This window comes from Paramisgurnus dabryanus, chromosome 15 (genome assembly GCF_030506205.2).
Source record: "Paramisgurnus dabryanus chromosome 15, PD_genome_1.1, whole genome shotgun sequence".
Lineage (NCBI taxonomy): Eukaryota > Metazoa > Chordata > Actinopteri > Cypriniformes > Cobitidae > Paramisgurnus > Paramisgurnus dabryanus.
In genome coordinates, this window is record NC_133351.1 from 22,582,551 (window position 1) to 22,601,733 (window position 19,183).

At 37.5% G+C, this 19,183-nt stretch overlaps 1 protein-coding gene across 2 annotated transcripts in view; it reads right to left on the reverse strand.

Annotated features, from left to right (window-relative positions):
- The window catches only part of thsd7ba (thrombospondin, type I, domain containing 7Ba), a 259,565-nt gene that overhangs the window by 95,300 nt on the left and 145,082 nt on the right, over positions 1-19,183 (reverse strand). For both annotated transcript variants that reach the window (XR_012335112.1, XM_065292788.2), the window contains exon 9: positions 5,902-6,093. Coding sequence is in view for 1 of the 2 variants with exons in the window: in XM_065292788.2 (XP_065148860.2) it covers positions 5,902-6,093 (192 nt within the window). In the remaining variant the exon portion in view is untranslated. The remainder of the gene's footprint in view (positions 1-5,901; positions 6,094-19,183) is intronic.

Sequence of the window (19,183 nt, forward strand, 5' to 3'; positions counted from 1 at the left end):
TTTTAAGACAAGTTGGACTGTCAGAATGTTTGTTTTGTATTGATGTCACATGAATGTAAAAAAAGTTATGGGACCAAAGACAAATAAAAAAATAAAACGGAAATTGAATCACTTATATATTTATTGTAATCACACACAAAAGAATAAAAGCTAAGCATTTTTCCTCTGTAAAACAGTTGTCTCATGTCTTTGGAGTCCTGGAGCACAGAAATGAACATTATAAATTATACAGATCAAAAACTATTTACATTTTTACAAAAAAAGTCCAGGCGTTTTCATGACATTTATTGATGCAAGCCTCAAGTCACATGCGTGATGACGCACACAAACAGAAAGCATCAGTGAACATTGTAGCATTGAGCTAGCGGCAAACCCAACAGAAACATTGATAAATTATGGACATCAAGTGGATAAATCTAGGGTGTAAGAGTTTAGATGCATTGCTGAACAACTCCGAAAAGAGGGACAAGTTTCAGGCTGGATAGAAAACCTTCTGTAAAAGCTAGAAAGAAACCAAATATATCCCCGTGATGGCTAACTCCTCAGCTATTAGCAGAAAAAAACGGGAAGAAGCTACGTTTTAAGGTTATTAAATTATTTAAATATGAATCAGAGGTGCCGTTTTCAATCGTCGAGGATTGATTAGGTTTCTGAGGGTTAAACATTTCAATGTTTTACTATGTTCTTACCTCAGCTTATACAAACATACACACCTATCTTTTTTCAGTGCGTACACTTAATCTTTTTACAGCGTGCCGTGAATGTGTTAGCATTTAACCAAGCCCTATTCATTCCATAGGATCCAAACAGGGATGAATTTAGAAGCCACCAAACACTTTCATGTTTTCCCTATTTAAAGGCTGTTACATGAGTAGTTACACGAGTAAGTATGGTGGCACAAAATAAAACGTGGTGATCGTTAAAGGTAGGGTAACAGATTTGATCCTGAAACATTTTTAGTTATGCTGGTTAAAAGTCTCCTCGCATCCTGATAGCAATCACTGTGTTAAGTAGTTTAAATGTATTTGTAAAAATTTATGTCATCTGTGAAAGGCGTAGGACCAAAAAATGTTCTACAAATCATAGATTTCGGTCCGAACGGACATTTCCTTTTATGTCCCTCATACGTAAGCGTAATTTGAATTCCCACCGCGCAGCGAGTCCACGCAGACACCATACGTCATCGGCGCGTTCACGTGCGCTCTGTCTGTAAACAGCGAGAACAGCAAACTTTTCTGCTGAATTGACAACCCTGCAAGTAAGCTTACAATGGGCCTGTATGGGCATAGCCTAAGGGCCCCACACAGGCTTGCTCACTGGCGAAACGTTGGCCCCTTAGCGCTGGCCCTGCATGGGCAGCCCTCACTTAGCCCCCAGGAAGCCCTCACATAGAGAAATCCCCAGAGTTAAATGAACACTGCTGGATGTATATATTGTCCCAATCTTACAGAGTGTTAAAAAGTAACAATGAAGCAGAATTAAAAGCGCTGTTATCCTCTCTCTCACCATCTCTGTCTGAAACCTAAAATTGTATTTTTACATCTTATTGGTAGAGTCATTTTCTTACTTTAGGTTGAGATTTTGTTTCATTTAAAGTTACCACTATTGTGATCAGTGTTTGATTTAGTTAAACTTGACTAGTGACTCTGACAGTGCTCAATTGTTTGATTGCTATAACTTTGTGAGTTTAAGACATGTTTGTTATAGCAGAGTGCGATACTTTGGTGGTGGTCAGTTCTGTAAATAAAGTCTAAATATCATCATATAAAAACGTATGTATTAATTTATTGTTTGCACACTAATCAGAATGATCTTTCTCTGACAATGTGATAATAGTATGAGATCCAGCTCTCTCTTAGCCGTTTGTCTTTCTGAAGAATTTTGAAACACTGACACTGAAAATTAACCGGTTTGTTGTGTAGACACACAAATATCAAGTATCAGAGTATGAATCACAATGATGGTGACAATAAAATGAAAAGCTTCATGCTGCAATGCATGCTGGGTATCAACAAATTACAAATCTCATCCAGGACTCCCAGAATGCACTGCGGCATGAATAAATAATGACCTTTATTTACCATTTTCTTTGTCACCATTGTTGAGATTCATACTCTGATTCTTGATGTCTGTGCATCTACATCATTCAGCGGTTAATGTTTATGTGCAAACTATCAAAATCCTTCAGAATGATAAACTGCTATGAAAGTTCTGGACCTTACACTGTAGTATTTCATTATTAACAGAAAATGATGCTTCTGATAAGGGAGAAAACTATATTAATAAATCTGTTCATTAAATGATTATGTTTGATGTTGTTTATGTATCAACCATCAATATTCAATTACTATTGCCTTTTCTTTGCTATAACATGTGTTTTAAACACACTTAGATATAGCAGCCAAAAAACACTATCAAGCCAACGGTCAAGAGTCAAAGTCCAATTAAAACAACCACTGATCACAATAATGGTGACTTTAAATGAAACAGCCAACATCTGAACATAAGTTAAGAAAATGACTCTAAAAGTAAGATGTGAAATGCAATTTTAGGTTTCAGACAGAGATGGTGAGAAAGAGGATAACACAGCTTTTAATTCTGCTTCATTGTTACTTTTTAACACTCTGTAAGATGGGACAATATATACATCCAGCAGTGTTCATTTAACTCTGGGGATTTTTGTGTATGAGGGCTTCCTGGGGGCTAAGTGAGGGCTGCCCGCGCAGGGCCAGCGCTAAAGGGCCAACGTTTTGCCAATGAGCAAACCTGCGCGGGGCCCTTAGAATAGCCCTAAGTGGGCCCATAAAGGGCCATCGTAGGCTTACTTGCAGGGAACCTACACAGGAGCAACAAAACTAAATGCATCTTTTATAACAACAACAGCAAAAACTGCCTGGATCAGCAAGAGCAAAAACTCAAATTAACATCTGTAACTTTACTGCTTTACCGCAAGATGCAAACAGCTACAGGAGGCAAAGGGTCTGAAAGGGTCGTTGCACTGTTTATTTTGGTAAGGTAGGTACGCGATATGTTTGAACTGAGATGGATTCAGATATTCTACTTTGATGAAACGTTGTGTTGCTTATGAAATTTGTGTTCGGTTACGGTTTAGCATAACGATATAGTTACTACGTCTACACAACCGAACGTGTGCTTAAACTAATTCTGATGTAAACCAGTTGTTTATGTTGGTTATTTTGGAAGTGTTATTCACTTTGTACTGCAAAGTTTTCTCACTGGTGAATGAGACATGAGACGTGACAGTCTGATCTGTACGTGTTCATGTGTTTTGAAAGAGGCGTGACTTTGGAGAGCGATTTGACTTGAGGGTGGGATCGGGATTTCATTGCTAGGCGGCTACCGTTAGCATTTTTCAAAATGTGTTACCCTACCTTTAAGTGGATAAAAAATGTGAATTATATTGTATGGCGGAAGAGCAGTTAGTTTGCAGCACTTCAACCTCGGCACACAGTAACATCATCACTTCTGACTACTCCCCCTCTCATTCAAATTTCTGTCAATATTACTGCGCCCGAGGTTGAAGTGCTGCAAAAAAAGTGCTCTTCCGTCTTACAATGTAGTTCACATTTTTATCCAATTAAAAAATCGCCACATTTTATTTAGGAATGGGGCAAGGCTAAATGCAAACACATTCACGACGTGCTGTACAAAGATTAAGTGCACGCATTGAAAAAAGATAGGTATGTATTAATTTGTCTAAGTTGGAGTAAAAACATAGTAAAATATTAAATAACAGTGGTGTTTTCCTTTAAGGCTACCTTAAAGGGATAGTTCGGCCAAAAATGATATTAAACCCATGATTTACTCACCCCCAAGCTGTCCGAGTTGCATATGTCCATAGTTTTTCAGACAAACACATTTTCGGATATTTTAGAAAATGTTTTAGATCTTTCAGTTAATTAAATGTAATGTTACGGGGTCCACCCATAGTCCACGACCTTCAAGTCCAAAAAAAGTGCATCCATCCTTCACAAATTAAATCCAAACGGCTCCAGGATGATAAACAAAGGTCTTCTGAGGGTAATCAGCGTGGTGATGTTGTAGAAATATCCATATTTAAAACTGTATTAACGAAAATAAATACCTTCCGGTAGCGCCGCCATTAGACTCCTCTGTATTCAGTAGAGAGTATTAGCGTAGTGTACGCACTTTTCTTATTGACGTATGACAAATTCGGAGGGCGGGGGCACAGAGCAGCAGCAGAGTAGCCTCCGTAGGCTGCGTAAGCTCTCATCCTGAATGCGGACGAGACTAAGATGGCGGCGCTACCGGAAGGTATTTATTTTCGTTAATAAAGTTTTAAATATGGATATTTCTACAATAACACCGCGCGGATTACCGTCAGAAGACCTTTGTTTATCATCCTGGAGCCGTTTGGATTTAATTTGTGAAGGATGGACGCACTTTTTTTGGACTTGAAGGTCGTGGACCCTGTAACATTACATTTAATCAACTAAAAGATCTGAAACATTTTCTAAAATATCCGAAAATGTGTTTGTCTAAAAAACGATGAACATGTGCAACTCGGACAGCTTGGGGGTGAGTAAATCATGGGTTTAATATCATTTTCAGCCGAACTATCCCTTTAAACTCAAACTATTGGCTAAGATAGTTGCATTTTCAGCTAAAAATATGTTATTTTTCTGTCAGGTTGGGCAAATAAATCAAACAATGTTGAAAGAGCAACATGGGAAAATCTACCTACAAGTTCTTTCTGCACATTCCTTAAAAAAAAAATTGTGTGTGTGTGGTGTGTGTATTGTAAACCATTTTATAAACTTCTGTCCAAATAATGTTTTTGCCGTTTTGGGCTAATTCCTAGTAAAACCATGGATATGTTTCTTATTTGATACATTAACGGCAACACTTTTGCTGTTGTATTGTTAAACACCTGCAGAAATCTTCCGAAATCATCTTCACCTTATCTAGCAAATGAAATGCGCAACTCTCACCTGATGCAGAAACACCTGCCACAACTTCTGCTGGATCAGTCTCCAGATTTACTTCCTCACCTTATATAATTAAAAGTAATTCCTGTGCCATCTGCCCTTGAAGCTAATGACATTGTATTGACATTCAGCCTTTCTCCATAACACAGGGACTCATTATGAGTCTAACGTCGACCGGCTGAATATTAATAAGGGCTTTTCTGATTAATGACACTCGGTGGATGGTGTGTAGAGAATATGAGGCTGGGACATTATTTTTATTTTCCAAAGATACATGGAAAGAACGGTGTGTAACAGCAACAGGGTTTCTTACCATTGTGTGTGCATGTGTGTCTGTGTGTGTGGCAGTGGAGGGGGCGGCAGGAGTCTCTTGGCTAAGGTATATTTAAGTCTTAATTATACCATTCTTTCTGTCATTTCAGAGTAACTGTGTGCTATTGGAAAAAAACAGCTGTATGTAGGCAGACAGAAAAATGCAATCCAGAGAACACATTTTTATCACCATTCCTGTAAATTAATTCTACAGAATGCAAAACTGTCGCTTTACTCATAAAACAAACATCAGCTAAGTGTTATGTCACCCACAGGGTGAGATTCAACTATTTCTTTGTGAAATCAATAGCAACATTCATTAATGTTTTTGCACATTTAAAAATGCAGTGAGAAAGGAACATGGTTGGAGATGACACCTGCATCCCCAGGGGTTTCACAATTCCAGATTTATGTCAAACATTTGTTCAATACACCATTTGCAAGGGGTTGTCATTAACATGCCTGTTCAAAAATTTTTAATTGATTAAACTACAAATGAATTTATGCCAAATATCTGAGCTTATGGTAAAAAATCAATGTCTGATTAAACTCTAAATAAATAAAATATGGAATCATACTGAGATGATTTTTTTTGAGAAACATGAAATAGTTGACTAACCTTCCCCTGGTAATCCTAATATGGTCCGTGTGCGGCTCTGTCTGCCTTCAGAGTTTTTAATTGAACAACTGTGGGAGCAGGAGGACCAGTCAGACCATGAGCTGAGGACACAGTCACCAGGACAGGACATCTCACAGGAGACCTCTTTAGGAGGCGCATCATCTTCACAAAGATCCTCAGGAACAACCTGTCCTGTTGATACGAACAAGACAAGAGTTGTAATGTCCAGTGTGCTATGGACATTGATGGACAGTGTGAATTTGAGGAAAAATGCTGTTCCTAGTTGTCCCAATATTTGTACATTTGCCCATTTATTTACTTTAAAGAAGAAAGGTTTTATTGTAGCAAAATACAATGACTATGCCAATTATTGGCCAATTTTTTATTATTCACTTATCATTTAAGTATTGCTTTATTATTAGTTATTCATTGTGTGTCTTTGGACATTCAACAAAAAAAACATTTTTTAGGTATAATCATTGTCATTTATGACATACATTTTGTTTCCACATACTATTTTAAAGGACAAGTTCGGTATTTTACACTTAAAGCCCTGTTTTCAGATTGTTTATGATGAAATAGAACAGTTTTGACAGAAATTTGGACATATGATGCTGTCCCGAGAATTTTCGGGTGTTTGTTCTATCACCTCCCACATCTACAATGGGTCTATATGCATTAAACTTTCGTTTACAAAGTCATGAAACTCACCGAGTGATCAGGGGTGTTCACTGATATACTCACACAAAAATCGCTGCAAAAGATCGCTGCTTTCCAACAGGTTTTATCGTAGTATTTGTCCAACTCCATTGACTTGTATTAATTAGATCTGGTGTGAGGTACGGTATTACTCCGCGACAGGAACGTTGTTTGTATTCTTGCAACTGGCAAAGGTGGATTATCGCCACCAACTGGGCTGGAGTGTTTATTATTCAAGCTCTCAACGGAAGAATATACGGGTGTGAGGCGTTTGGAAAAATAGGTCCACAAGTTTACAACGAATGGTAAAACACCCGTTGGAAAGCATTTTCTGCAGCGATTTTTGTGTCAGCAGTGAACACCCCTGACCACTTGGTGAGTTTCACGTCTTTGTAAACGAAAGTTTAATGCATTTTAGAAAGGATTGTTCCAGTGCACCTATACAGCCATTGCAGAGGTGGAAGGTGATAGAACAAACACCCGAAAATTCTCGGGACAGCATCCTTTGTCCAAATTTCATTCAAAACTGTTCTATTTTATCATAAACAATCTGAAAACAGGGCTTTAAGTGTAAAAATACCGAACTTGTCCTTTAAATGAGCTGGAAGTTGTTTTACATATGAGTAAAAGTGATTTAAAAACATATTCATATTTTTTAATTCATATTTCTACCATTTAATGAAGAGCAAACCATTATTGTGAGGTCACACACTTTGAATTTTATATTTACTGCTCTTTTAGTACCTCTGATGAAGACAAAATGAGGTTTATCCAAATAAGAGATGTGGATACATTTGCGATTCATCAAATTTTATGTGTTAAATCACTGAAACGGGAAATGTGAAAATAGAGAGGGCAGATGAAATTGCATTATGCATGATGAACACAATCCATTCCTGAACAATGATATTCTTTTGATTCTGCAAATCCTTGTTAGTGCCTGACAAAGTGACATAATCACAGCTGTCAACGCTACGACGGCACATCAAGTAATGATAATTTCTCTATAATAAGGTTCCACTCTTCGATCTTCAAACAAATTAAGCAAAAGAAATATTTGCTCTGTGTCTTAGCACTGATTCCACTAATGCCTGGTAGATCAGATGAACAGAATCTGTATCCCATTCCCTGCAGAAGGAAAAGAGTCAAATTGGAAATGGTATGTGAGTAGAAGAACGAAAAGTTATTTAGTTCAATGGCTGTCAGTGAGCTATCCAAAGACAGAAGTGGAGAAAGAAAGAGCTTGGCTTTCTACTGAATTTGGTTAAAAGAAAACTCTCATTTCATGCTTGAAGAAGAGACATTAATCCTTCTATTGACTTGTCTGGGATTACACAAAATTTTCCTATAGAGATTAAACTTTAAATACACCCCCAACACAACAGATGCATCCCTATCTTATGCAGCATACTAAAACGGATCGATTTCCTAAAAAAATCCGGCTATGGTGTCAAAACATTTCTATGAGTGAAGAACTTTGGTTCTGATAAAGCAGTATGATTATTTTCATCAAACCCTGTCACTCACTTTCAAACACACAGTTCAGCTATAACAACCTAAGGGCATATATGTAACTATTTATTTTTCTCCTGCTATAACTGCATCAATGCCAAGAGACCAAACATAAGAAAGCATGATGTTTTCCGTCAAATGAGGCATGGATGTGAGAAGTACCCTAAGGCTGATCTTCAGCCCACCACCTCAACACAGAACGCAGCAGTTCCTTGAGTGATTAAAGCACAGAGGTTGATGGGGGGGGGGTGGGTCAGGCATATTCTTGGCAATCAATGTGGTATAGGAAAAACAGCATCCAACCATGTGGCCAGGACTTCAATGAGTCTGAATATAATTGTGTATAATTGTGTATGAACCCTGAAGCACAATATAAATGAACAGTTTATAAAAATATGAACATTCTCTCATTTAAACACCCGCATGCCATCCCAGATGTTTTTGACTTTTTTTCTTCAGTTGAACACAAATTGATCGTTTTATATTATCTGTAAAAAAATTCCGTAGAAATTGCAGCTGGGTTGCCGGTAACTTACCGTTGATTTAAATTTATGTTTTTTACTGACAACATTTTGTTCAAAGTTAAATGAACATTAAACATTTACAAGTCTTTGTCTTTACAGAGTAAAACAAAAAAAGAATCAAGCAAAACATTCTGGGAAACAAAATCTGAAGCAAAAAACTGAAAAAAGTTGATGATGATTTCTGGTTCCCGGAATGCTTTGCGTGAGGCTGTTATTGTTTAGTTTTATTCTGTAAAGATAAAGACTTGTTAATATTTAAAATTTATTTAACTTTGAACAAACTCTTGCCAGTAAATGACATACATTTAAATCTACGGTAAACTACCGCCAACCCAGCTGCAATAACATTGTAATTTCTACGGAATTTTTTAAGCACACACAACCTGCCTGGCCCGAAATTAACTAACAGTATGTGTTTGTTTATCCATCTGGGGTGCGTTTCCCGAAAGCAACTATGGCAAAGTTTAAATCTCCATTAATATTTATTTTTTACTCTTTTACAAACAGAAAATACAGGAAATATGTACACAAAATTAAAAACAAAACAATTTTCGGCAACTAAATGTCTTCTTCAGGCATCAGTCAGTATTTAGTGTCACCTCTCTTGGCACAAAACACATCTTGAGCGTTTTGAGGAGACTAAAGATGTAATTCGATTAGAATTAGAAATTAGGATTTAATTTAATTTAGGTTTAAGAGATCCTGCAGCTGCTATTGCTCAAGTGGAAGGGGAGTTTACCCTAAATACTTGACACTTCAGCTTATACTTTTATACTGTTTTAATACTACATACACATTTCCTGTATGTTCTGGTTGTATTCTAATAAAGAGACTGAGAAATAATTATATATGATCACTATACAATTGCAAAAACAACAAATCTTATGGTGGCATGGTGGCCTTAGACATTTGCACTTTTGCTGGTTTTTTATCAGAAATAATGTACTTTAGGGCGACTCTGTTGTTATTGATTTTACAATAAAGTCTACCGGAAGTTAAGTTAAATTATTTATATGGCTGAATGTTGATCGCTGATAACTGAATCTTATTGGTTCTTGCAAGTCTTCTGATTACATGTCATATGCATGTTTCACTACAAGTCACACAAGAACCAATGAGATTTAACATTATTAACATTTCACCATATTTGAACTTACAATGCTGATTTGCATATTTACATGGATATTTGATGTATGGATAGCTAAAAATATACATTTTTAAAAAGTTTTCTCTGACAAGCGTATTGAAGACAATATACCCACTGAATTACTGTAATGACGGATGTTTGTGCTTTTTGGAGCTCTGCCATGTTGAGCCTCATATAAGACGATAACATGATGACATTTCAATGCATATTTTTTATCTGCGTTTAGCTGAAGAAATTAAGTCAAATACATCTGGGATGGCATGCGGTTGAGTAAATTATAAAAAAATCTTCATATATGGGTGAACTATTCCTTAAAATTGCAGACAACAATTTTACAACAGACATAGCCAGTATATCTAAATTTAAGTTTTTACATCATGAAAAGACAGGAAAAAGGTGTTTTGTCTGCTCCTGTCACAGATGATTTGAGAGATTGCAGGAATTTATTGACCACTTGAACAGAGTTTATTAGGATTTCTGCTGACTCCTGATTTACTGTACATAGCCTACTCTACATAAAATCATCCTAATCACACCGCATTCCAAATTATTATGCAAATGCCATTTTTGTTTATTTTTCCAATTAAGTCAGTAAGTTTACAAATTTGATTTGACCCTCAACAGTTATATGACAGTGTGGATGTTATTATATTTAAATGAGTTAAAAATGTCAAAAGATACTTTAATACTTTGAAAAATATGCAAAATATGCTGTTTCAATATGCTGCATTATCTTAAAAAAGCTAATTATTTCCTATAACAATTTATATTTGGTGGATCTAAACAGAAATCATCAGCTGTAATTTCTTTAATATTGACTAAGTAAGGTCTTGTCAAATGTTGAAATGAAAGTCATAAATCGATGCTTAAATTGATGCTTCTAATCTCAATAATGGACTATGAGATTTTAGCCTAGACAGACAGGGTCACATTATAGATATCTGTACATTAACACATACATTAAATGGTGAAAAGAAAACTTTAGAGTAAGAAATAACGTATTAATAAATAAATAAATAAAATAATAAAAGTGAATATTCTTTTACACAAACAGCAAAAGGGCGTCTATTCTCTTCTGAATAACACGTACTCCTTTAATACCATGACAGTTTTAAAAAACTAACTGTACTAAGTTAAATTGCAGGAAGAAAAAATGTTCTCGCACTCAACACCGGCATCGAGTTAGAGGTTATACCGCAGGCATCAAATTATTCTCGCTTCCCACTTTCCTAAATCAATCTTCAGCTTGCGTCTGTGTATATATATATATATATATATATATCAGAAATAATTGTGAAAGTTTGAAAGGAACAATTTACCCCATGAGAGCCGGATGAATATGTGCATGCAGATTGTTAAAATTAACCTTAACAACCTACACAAAGGGCAAAAATCATCGGGAGGCCCACTTCTTTCTGTCTAAAACTGTTTGGCTCAATTGCATTAAAGAGGAGAACCGAATAAATAAATAAAATACTGCTGCATGTGAGCATCCCTAATCTGTGTAACATTTCATGCTAGACTGTTCACAAAGTATAGTACAATCCTTCACACGAAAATGAGAGAGAGAGAGAGAGAGAGAGAGAGAGAGAGAGAGAGAGAGAGAGAGAGAGAGAGAGAGAGAGAGAGAGAGAGAGAGAGAGAGCAAAACTGACAATCTGAACATGGACAAACATCAAATTGGGATCAATATTGATAAAGTGTAACATGAGACCCAACTCTCAGTGGTCACATCCTGTAGGAGGATGAAGGTTAAACTGACTCACAAATTCATTAGAGACTCAAGGACAAATCCATTTATTCAATAGCTCACTGGGAATTTTGGGGAATTAGTTGTTGTGTAATAATTAAACAGCGGAAGAACCAAACGCTCCTTGCATCATCATTACAAACCTAACAAAAACATAACAAATAGATAACAAATAAATGCTGAAAGCACTACTGAGCCCCTGTTTTGTGATTGTATATTTGTCTCTGAAGGACAAAGACAGCAGAGATTAAATGCTTTCGGGAAAATTATACACTTCACCTTTAAACACTAAATTGCTTCGGGTTGCAGCGTGATTTAAAATTAATGGACAAGATGCGACTGTACTATTTAAAAATGAAAAATTGTCTTTTCCGTTCCAGCTCGGGCACTCGTATCACTTAGTATTCATTGACACATCAGGAAAACATAAATATTAATGTTGAAAGGTTCATGTAAACACTGAATCCTCATTATCAACTGAGGTGTGTACAAACAGCAGCTGCTTATTTTGTGCAGTACACTAGAGAGAATAACTGAGACAGACTGTGAATAAAGACCCACCCGTCAGACCCCACTATACATTCAATCTGTCAGGTTATATTAATGTTTAAATTAAACACAAATAATCCTACTCATATTGTAAAGCTGTACAAGACATCATTATAGGGAACTATGTTAATATGTTCAAAAAGATGAAAATAACATTCAGGTGTGTATAAGAAATGTGCGAATCACTCATGAATAGACTGGAGAATAAATGTTACCCTTAGAGATATTCACACTTTGACCTTTAGAGAATGAGAATAAAAAATAACCATGGAAGACATGAGAATGATAAAACATCTCACCTGACAAAACATTCCTCAAGCTGAAGTCACAAAAGAAAGGCCAGAAAGCAACCGTAATTTAAATATAAACAAGATGTAGTCGAAATGAAAAGTGACACAGGTCTGTTGTTCGCAACATTGCTGAATATGACAAAAGCCACAAAGTTTCATGTATAAATACAGTGTAGATGTAGCATATACAGAAAATATAACAGATGTGACAAATGTTGTAATAAAAATACTTGATCCGTATTGATGGAAGTGACACACTGTTTTAAATGCTTACCTTCTAAATGCAAATTAATATTTTGGAGCACACTAGTTTGTAGTTATCCCCTGTAGTTGACATTTTAATCACTTAAAACTGATCTATGAGCATCGTAATGGTACTGTATATGTAAGTAACCTTTAAACATCTTAACTCTACACCCTTGCATCATTTAGTATTACAGTAGTCCCCCCTCTACACAATCACACATCTCGGACCATAGATATGAATATGCAAATTAATCACCAACTTCACTCTTTCGCATGGCTCACACTACTGATCGACTCGTTCAGAAATTATGGTGATTACATGTTTGTGAAGCGGGAATAAAACTGTCTTTGGAAAACTCAAATTTCATAAAGAAAATCCTCAGCAATTGAGTTGAATGATGAATTTGCACATGGTTTGTCTTAAACCATATCAAAAACAACACATAGGCATATAAACAATAATATCACAAGGGGACTTTAAAGCAACATTATGTAGTTTCCATGTAAAAATGACTTAGAGCTCCCCCATGTGGTTGAAAAGCGCAACAATGCCTGGTATCAGACACTCTTCTGCAGGTAGGGGGCGGGGCGGGGCTGTGTGCTCTACCCTCCACCACCACTTTCAGAGTGTGCTTGTAGCTAGAAGGCTGCTCAGGTTGCAGCAACAGTACAATTTGTCCAGTTAAAAGTTGTTCTATCACTGAAATAATTTTAAAGACATTATTTATAGCCCCACTGTGTACTTTATTGAGTTAATTCTTAGCAAAAACCCATGTTTTCTTTCAAAAGTATGTGCTCATTCATGTGTAATTACTTCCACCCCACTAATCAAAGTATTCTCGTAAGTGTAGAATCTGCTATTTAAAATGCATACCGTCGAAGCGCTCTCTGGCTGAATCCATGTTGTGCCTCCATCTTTGAAATACATTCGCCAACGAGGGACATTCCTGAAATTCAAGCTCCGCCTTTCGCGCTTTCACTCTACACTCACGCTGGCCGATAGCTGAAGCCTCCGGAGGTTGCATGTGTAGGCGGTATACGTCATCAAGACAGTCTTATTTCAGAATATTAACAATTATAAAGCTGACAATTATTCTTAGTTAATTGTAAATTGATGTAATATGCGTATGACTTGCGAATGTAATGCTCAGTTGATTTAAATAAACCAGGCTTGATGACGTATCCAGCCTGTGACCTGCGTAGCTGAATCCTTCAGCTGCGACAGCTGCAAACCGTGATGAACCTGCGATCTAATGCTTTGATTTGAAAGCCTGTTGAAGACATATTCTCGAGGACATTAAAACAAATCGCCAAGGAAGCGAAACGGGGATTTTAAACGACAACGTGACAGGAAAAACATCAAGACCAAAGTCACTATTGGAGTTAGTTTTCCAAGATGGGGCTCAAGGGACACTGAAGTTGCACTTTCTATATTCTCCACAGGTAATTCAGCATATTCGTTTACATCGATACAGTCCATGTTGTAAACTTGAAGTTTTATAGTTCCTTGGCTAACTTTAGCATGATTATGCATAACACTTGTTAGTGTAAACATGCATGTGGTTTAATGTGTTCGAACAGACACACGCCGTCTCTCCGCCCATTTATGTAATCTGAGGTACTGAGAAAAATGTTTTTCATCTTTTCTGAACTCTAGCACAAACACACGGTGACAGCCCTATTTTTAGCCTTTCATTGATAAAAGCGTCTGATCTGCGCGTCTTTCATTTCATTTTACAAGCGTGTGAAAGTTGCACGATCTTTTTTCACCAATATGAGAGAAAGCTCTTACATATACACGGACATGTAACGCTTACTTAAAACATAAGCATTGTACTTTGACATAATATTAGTTTGCGTCCATTTAAACCCGTCATGGTTGCTTTTTGTATGTGATTTTAAGCGGACATATCATGACAATCAGACTTTTTTCATGTTAAACATAAATCTGTGTGCTTTGATGGATCACAGGCAAAGGACATTGCAAATTGTTCATTTTTTTCTCATTGCTTTTGCTTTATAGCTACTGGAAGCCATGTTAACCTTGGCATGACACGGCCGGGCCACCGTACGAGTTAAAACGCGTTCCGAATGGGGGGGGGCTAGAAAGTATTATTCAGTTGCTTGTCATATAGACTTTCACCGCTAGATGGGAGTAGATCCTACACAGTGGAGCTTTAAAGGTAAAAGATTTACAGTTACTGCCAGCGCAAAGTACCCTATATCGTAATTTATTAAAGACAAGCAGTGGATAATTAAACCTGAAAAGGTGTAGTCTAGTAATTTTTGCGCCTGACCTTATTATGCATTTCTAGGTGTTTCCTTTTCAGACGCAAAATTTATGGGAGGAGATTATTTAAATAATCATGCACATGATTTACTAAGGTTTGCGCTTGTGAAATAAGTGGAATTTGCCATTATTTAATGCCAAAAAGCATGTCTTAAACAACTTTGAGCTGGAAATGGCTACAATTGTTTATTCTAGGAGGAGACCTTTTCAGCTGCGATGTCCGTTGTGCTAAACTCAAGCGCATCAGGCATTAGTACACTAGATCACCCGCACCTGAAGAACATCAGCTCTGCATCAGCTCTGCCCAATTAATTTGTGCTGCTCTTAGTAGATAGCGTTGGTCATTATGGAAATCAGCTGTTGCACATGTTTTCTTTAATTTGTGTCTTTTTTTAAAATAAACCACAGATATTACCATTCCCATTTGCGCTTTTTTGCTCCGTTTAGTAAATCTGGCCCTAAGTCTGTCATGTTCGTACTAAAAGCCACAAAACAAATATTTGATTTCATGGAGAGTAAAACATTTACTTACATAGTTCAAAAAGTCTAAGACTCTTTACCATGCCTCACAAGATTTGACAGACTGTCACATTTTACTTCTATCACTATCTCAGATCACGCTAAATTAGACTCCCTATGATAAAACACCTTTAAGTATGCAGTACAATATTAGTATAGTATATGAACCATATGAAACTAAGTATACCGTTTGAAAGCTTGCTGCTAGTGTATCTCTAACTGTCATTTAAATGCTTTAAGCTATGAGACTAAAACTAAGACATCCAGTCAATGAGAGATGATCTTGAGAATTGATCAGAATAAGCCCACCTCAACCCAGATATTGACAGTCCAGACATGCAGGCAGAAGGTCATTTACCAGATTACTGTCACCTGCATTGATCAGATCACACAGATAAGTGGCACTTTGACTGATCACACAGTCTGTAAGAAAACAGATAGTCCACGAGTTCCTTCCCTCGCTCTCTATGCCTGCAGTTACGCTGCTATGATCTCAAAAACAGCCCAAATTAAAGGCGCTCACGGTCCTTCTGATCATAACCCTGCCTTAAGATACTTTTAATGTAAGTAGGCTAAGGTGAAGTAATTAAACTACTTTAAGTACAAAGTTCAAGTTCATTCCCTAATGGCTTCTTCAAACATTTGGAGACGTCACTACATGAGCGTCCTGAAAAAGACTTGTAACAGCGCTCTCTAAATGAGTGCAGGAACTGCTCTTGTACCGCCTGGAGGCTGTCTGAGGTTCACGATGTGAAACAGTTGGCGACAACTGGCACCGTTTTAACATAATAAAGAGAGACTGATAAAAGTCCATCTGCGTCTCACACATGCCACATCAAGACAAATGCCAAAACCGTTTGATGATCAAACCATATTAAAAACTAGAATGTTGACAAGCAAACAAGAAATAAACCATTCTGGTAAATGATTTTATCATAATTTGTAAGTGAAAGAATTCAAAGGACTCAATGGATTGTTGTCATCCTAAAACTATGCCATGTGTTAAACTGGCTGCAATTTACCACAAGGCAGCTCTGGTAGATTTAAACATTTCAATACAACATACACTCACCTAAAGGATTATTAGGAACACCTGTTCAATTTCTCAATGCAATTATCTAATCAACCAATCACCTGGCAGTTGCTTCAATGCATTTAGGGGTGTGGTCCTGGTCAAGACAATCTCCTGAACTCCTGTAAGTCAAATGGGAAAGAAAGGTGATTTAAGCAATTTTGAGCGTGGCATGGTTGTTGGTGCCAGACGGGCTGGTCTGAGTTTTTCACAATCTGCTCAGTTACTGGGATTTTCAAGCACAACCATTTCCAGGGTTGACAAATAATGGTGTGAAAAGGGAAAACATCCAGTATGTGGCAGTCCTGTGAGCAAAAATGCCTTGTTGATGCTAGAGGTCAGAGGAGAATGAGCCGACTGATTCAAGCTGATAGAAAAGCAACTTTGACTGAAATAACCACTCGTTACACCGAGGTATGCAGCAAAGCATTTGTGAAGCCACAACACGCACAGCCTTGAGGCGGATGGGCTACAGCAGCAGAAGACCCCACCGGGTACCACTCATCTCCACTACAAATAGGAAAAATAGGCTACAATTTGCACAAGGACAGTTGAAGACTGGAAAAATGTTGCCTGGTCTGATGAGTCTCGATTTCTGTTGAGACATTCAGATGGAGTCAGAATTTGGCATAAACATAGTGGGAACACGGATCCATCATGCCTTGTTACCACTGTGCAGGCTGGAGGTGGTGGTGTTATGGTGTGGGGGATGTTTTCCTTGGAACACTTTAGGCCCCTTAGTGCCAATTGTGCTACATTAAAATGGCACAGTCTACCTGAACATTGTTTCTGACCATGTCCATCCCTTCATGACCACCATGTACCCATCCTCTGATGGCTACTTCCAGCAGGATGTCACAAAGCTAGAATAATTTTAAATCAGTTTCTTGAACATGACAATGAGTTCACTGTACTAAAATGGCCCCCACAGTCACCAGATCTCAACCCAATAGAGCATCTTTGGATGTGGTGGAACGGGAGCTTCGTACCATGGATGTGCATCCCATAAATCTCCATCAACTGCAAGATGCTATCCTATCAATATGGGCCAACTTTTCTAAAGAATGCTTTCAGCACCTTGTTGAATCAATGCCACGTAGAATTAAGGCAGTTCTGAAGGCAAAAGGGGGTCAAACACGGTATTAGTATGGTGTTCCTAATAATCCTTTAGGTGAGTGTAGTTGCACATTAACTGATGATATAAGCTTCAATATCATCTGTCACAACAACAAAACTTTATTGCACATGGGTTGCTCTTTCATTGCTCAAAAGACTCAATGAAGTTCATGATTTTAAACACTATAGGAGACATATAAAAGGCTCTATTTCTGGGGAGAAAATGTAGAAAAAACACAGACTTAAGCAAACTTCTCCATTTGCTCTTTATTTAGTCTCATTGAAGTCTTGGAGTAACAACATTAAAACATTGCTTTTTGTGATTTTTCTTACCATTGGGAAAAAATGAATAGTCAAAACAACCACTTTTTATACAGTAGACGAGTTCAAGCCAGAAAAGCTGGAATTTGTGTGAAAATGTGATGTGCCTCTCGTCTGCATTTTAAAAGGGTAGACATAATTCACAAAAGCAGAATCCACTAGCCATGTGTGGGTAAAACTGTAATGGGATCTCAGCTCCAAGACCTCCCTAAATTATTAATATGTGAATAGCTCACTCTCAAAAATATAAAATTACATTGACATGTGAGTCCAAATGCTGTTGTTTGTTCTTTTAGCCTGGTCAGTGTAATCCAACACCAATTTTAGTAGCACATTTTTTTAGCGGGAACCTTTATCTAAAAGCTTAAACACACTTCTTCAATTCCAATGGTTGGATGGAATTATGGTCAAAGCACAGAAGCCATCGGTCTCTCTTCCCACATCAGTTAAAGCGACACGTTTCTTTGGTCACCCGCAGTGAAATTGCATCTTTGCACTCAATCATGTCAGCTAACTCGCAACACTCATAATTTAGTGCTGGGGAACGCCGGGCCGACACATCACTTACTAAGTGACAGCCGAAAAGCGGTACAAAGTAGAAACCGCATGCACCTTCTCCCACCCCAACTGAGCAATCAGTGCCAGTGTGCTCACAGGCATGAAACGACATCTGTGATGCAGATGCCAGGGTCAGCACGCCAGTAAGTCAAATGGAGGTGTTATATTAATGTTTTTCATGCTGAAAAGACCAGCTGTTAAAAGGACAATATGTTTTGAATGTTGGAACACAATATGAGATGTTGGTGTCTTCTTAGGACTTCTTAAAACCTTAGCTAGCTTCTCAAGGGAGAGTACACCCAAAAAATGAAAATCTGTTACGCTAGTTTCACACCGCAAGCGTGAGCATAAGCGCCGCATTGTTTTTTCTGGCGCCCATGTTAACAAATTAAAGCATGTACACCGCACGCGTGAGCAGCGCATGCTCGCGTGGCAGGAGCGTCGCTGAAGCAGCAGTGCTCCGATCGTTTTCTGCGTCGGCTCTATTTTTTCTGCGCTGCTCACGCTCAATTAACCTGAAAGTGCATTGTTTATGCTTTAAATAGTCGTGGATTGAAGCGAAAAGTGTAATTTTACCATAAAATCATAAATGTGATGCCAAGTGTGTTTCAAACAGTCATGACTTTGAGCAATTTAAAAGAAAGCAATCAAATATTTAAAAACACCAGAAGACTGCCCTGTCATTCACT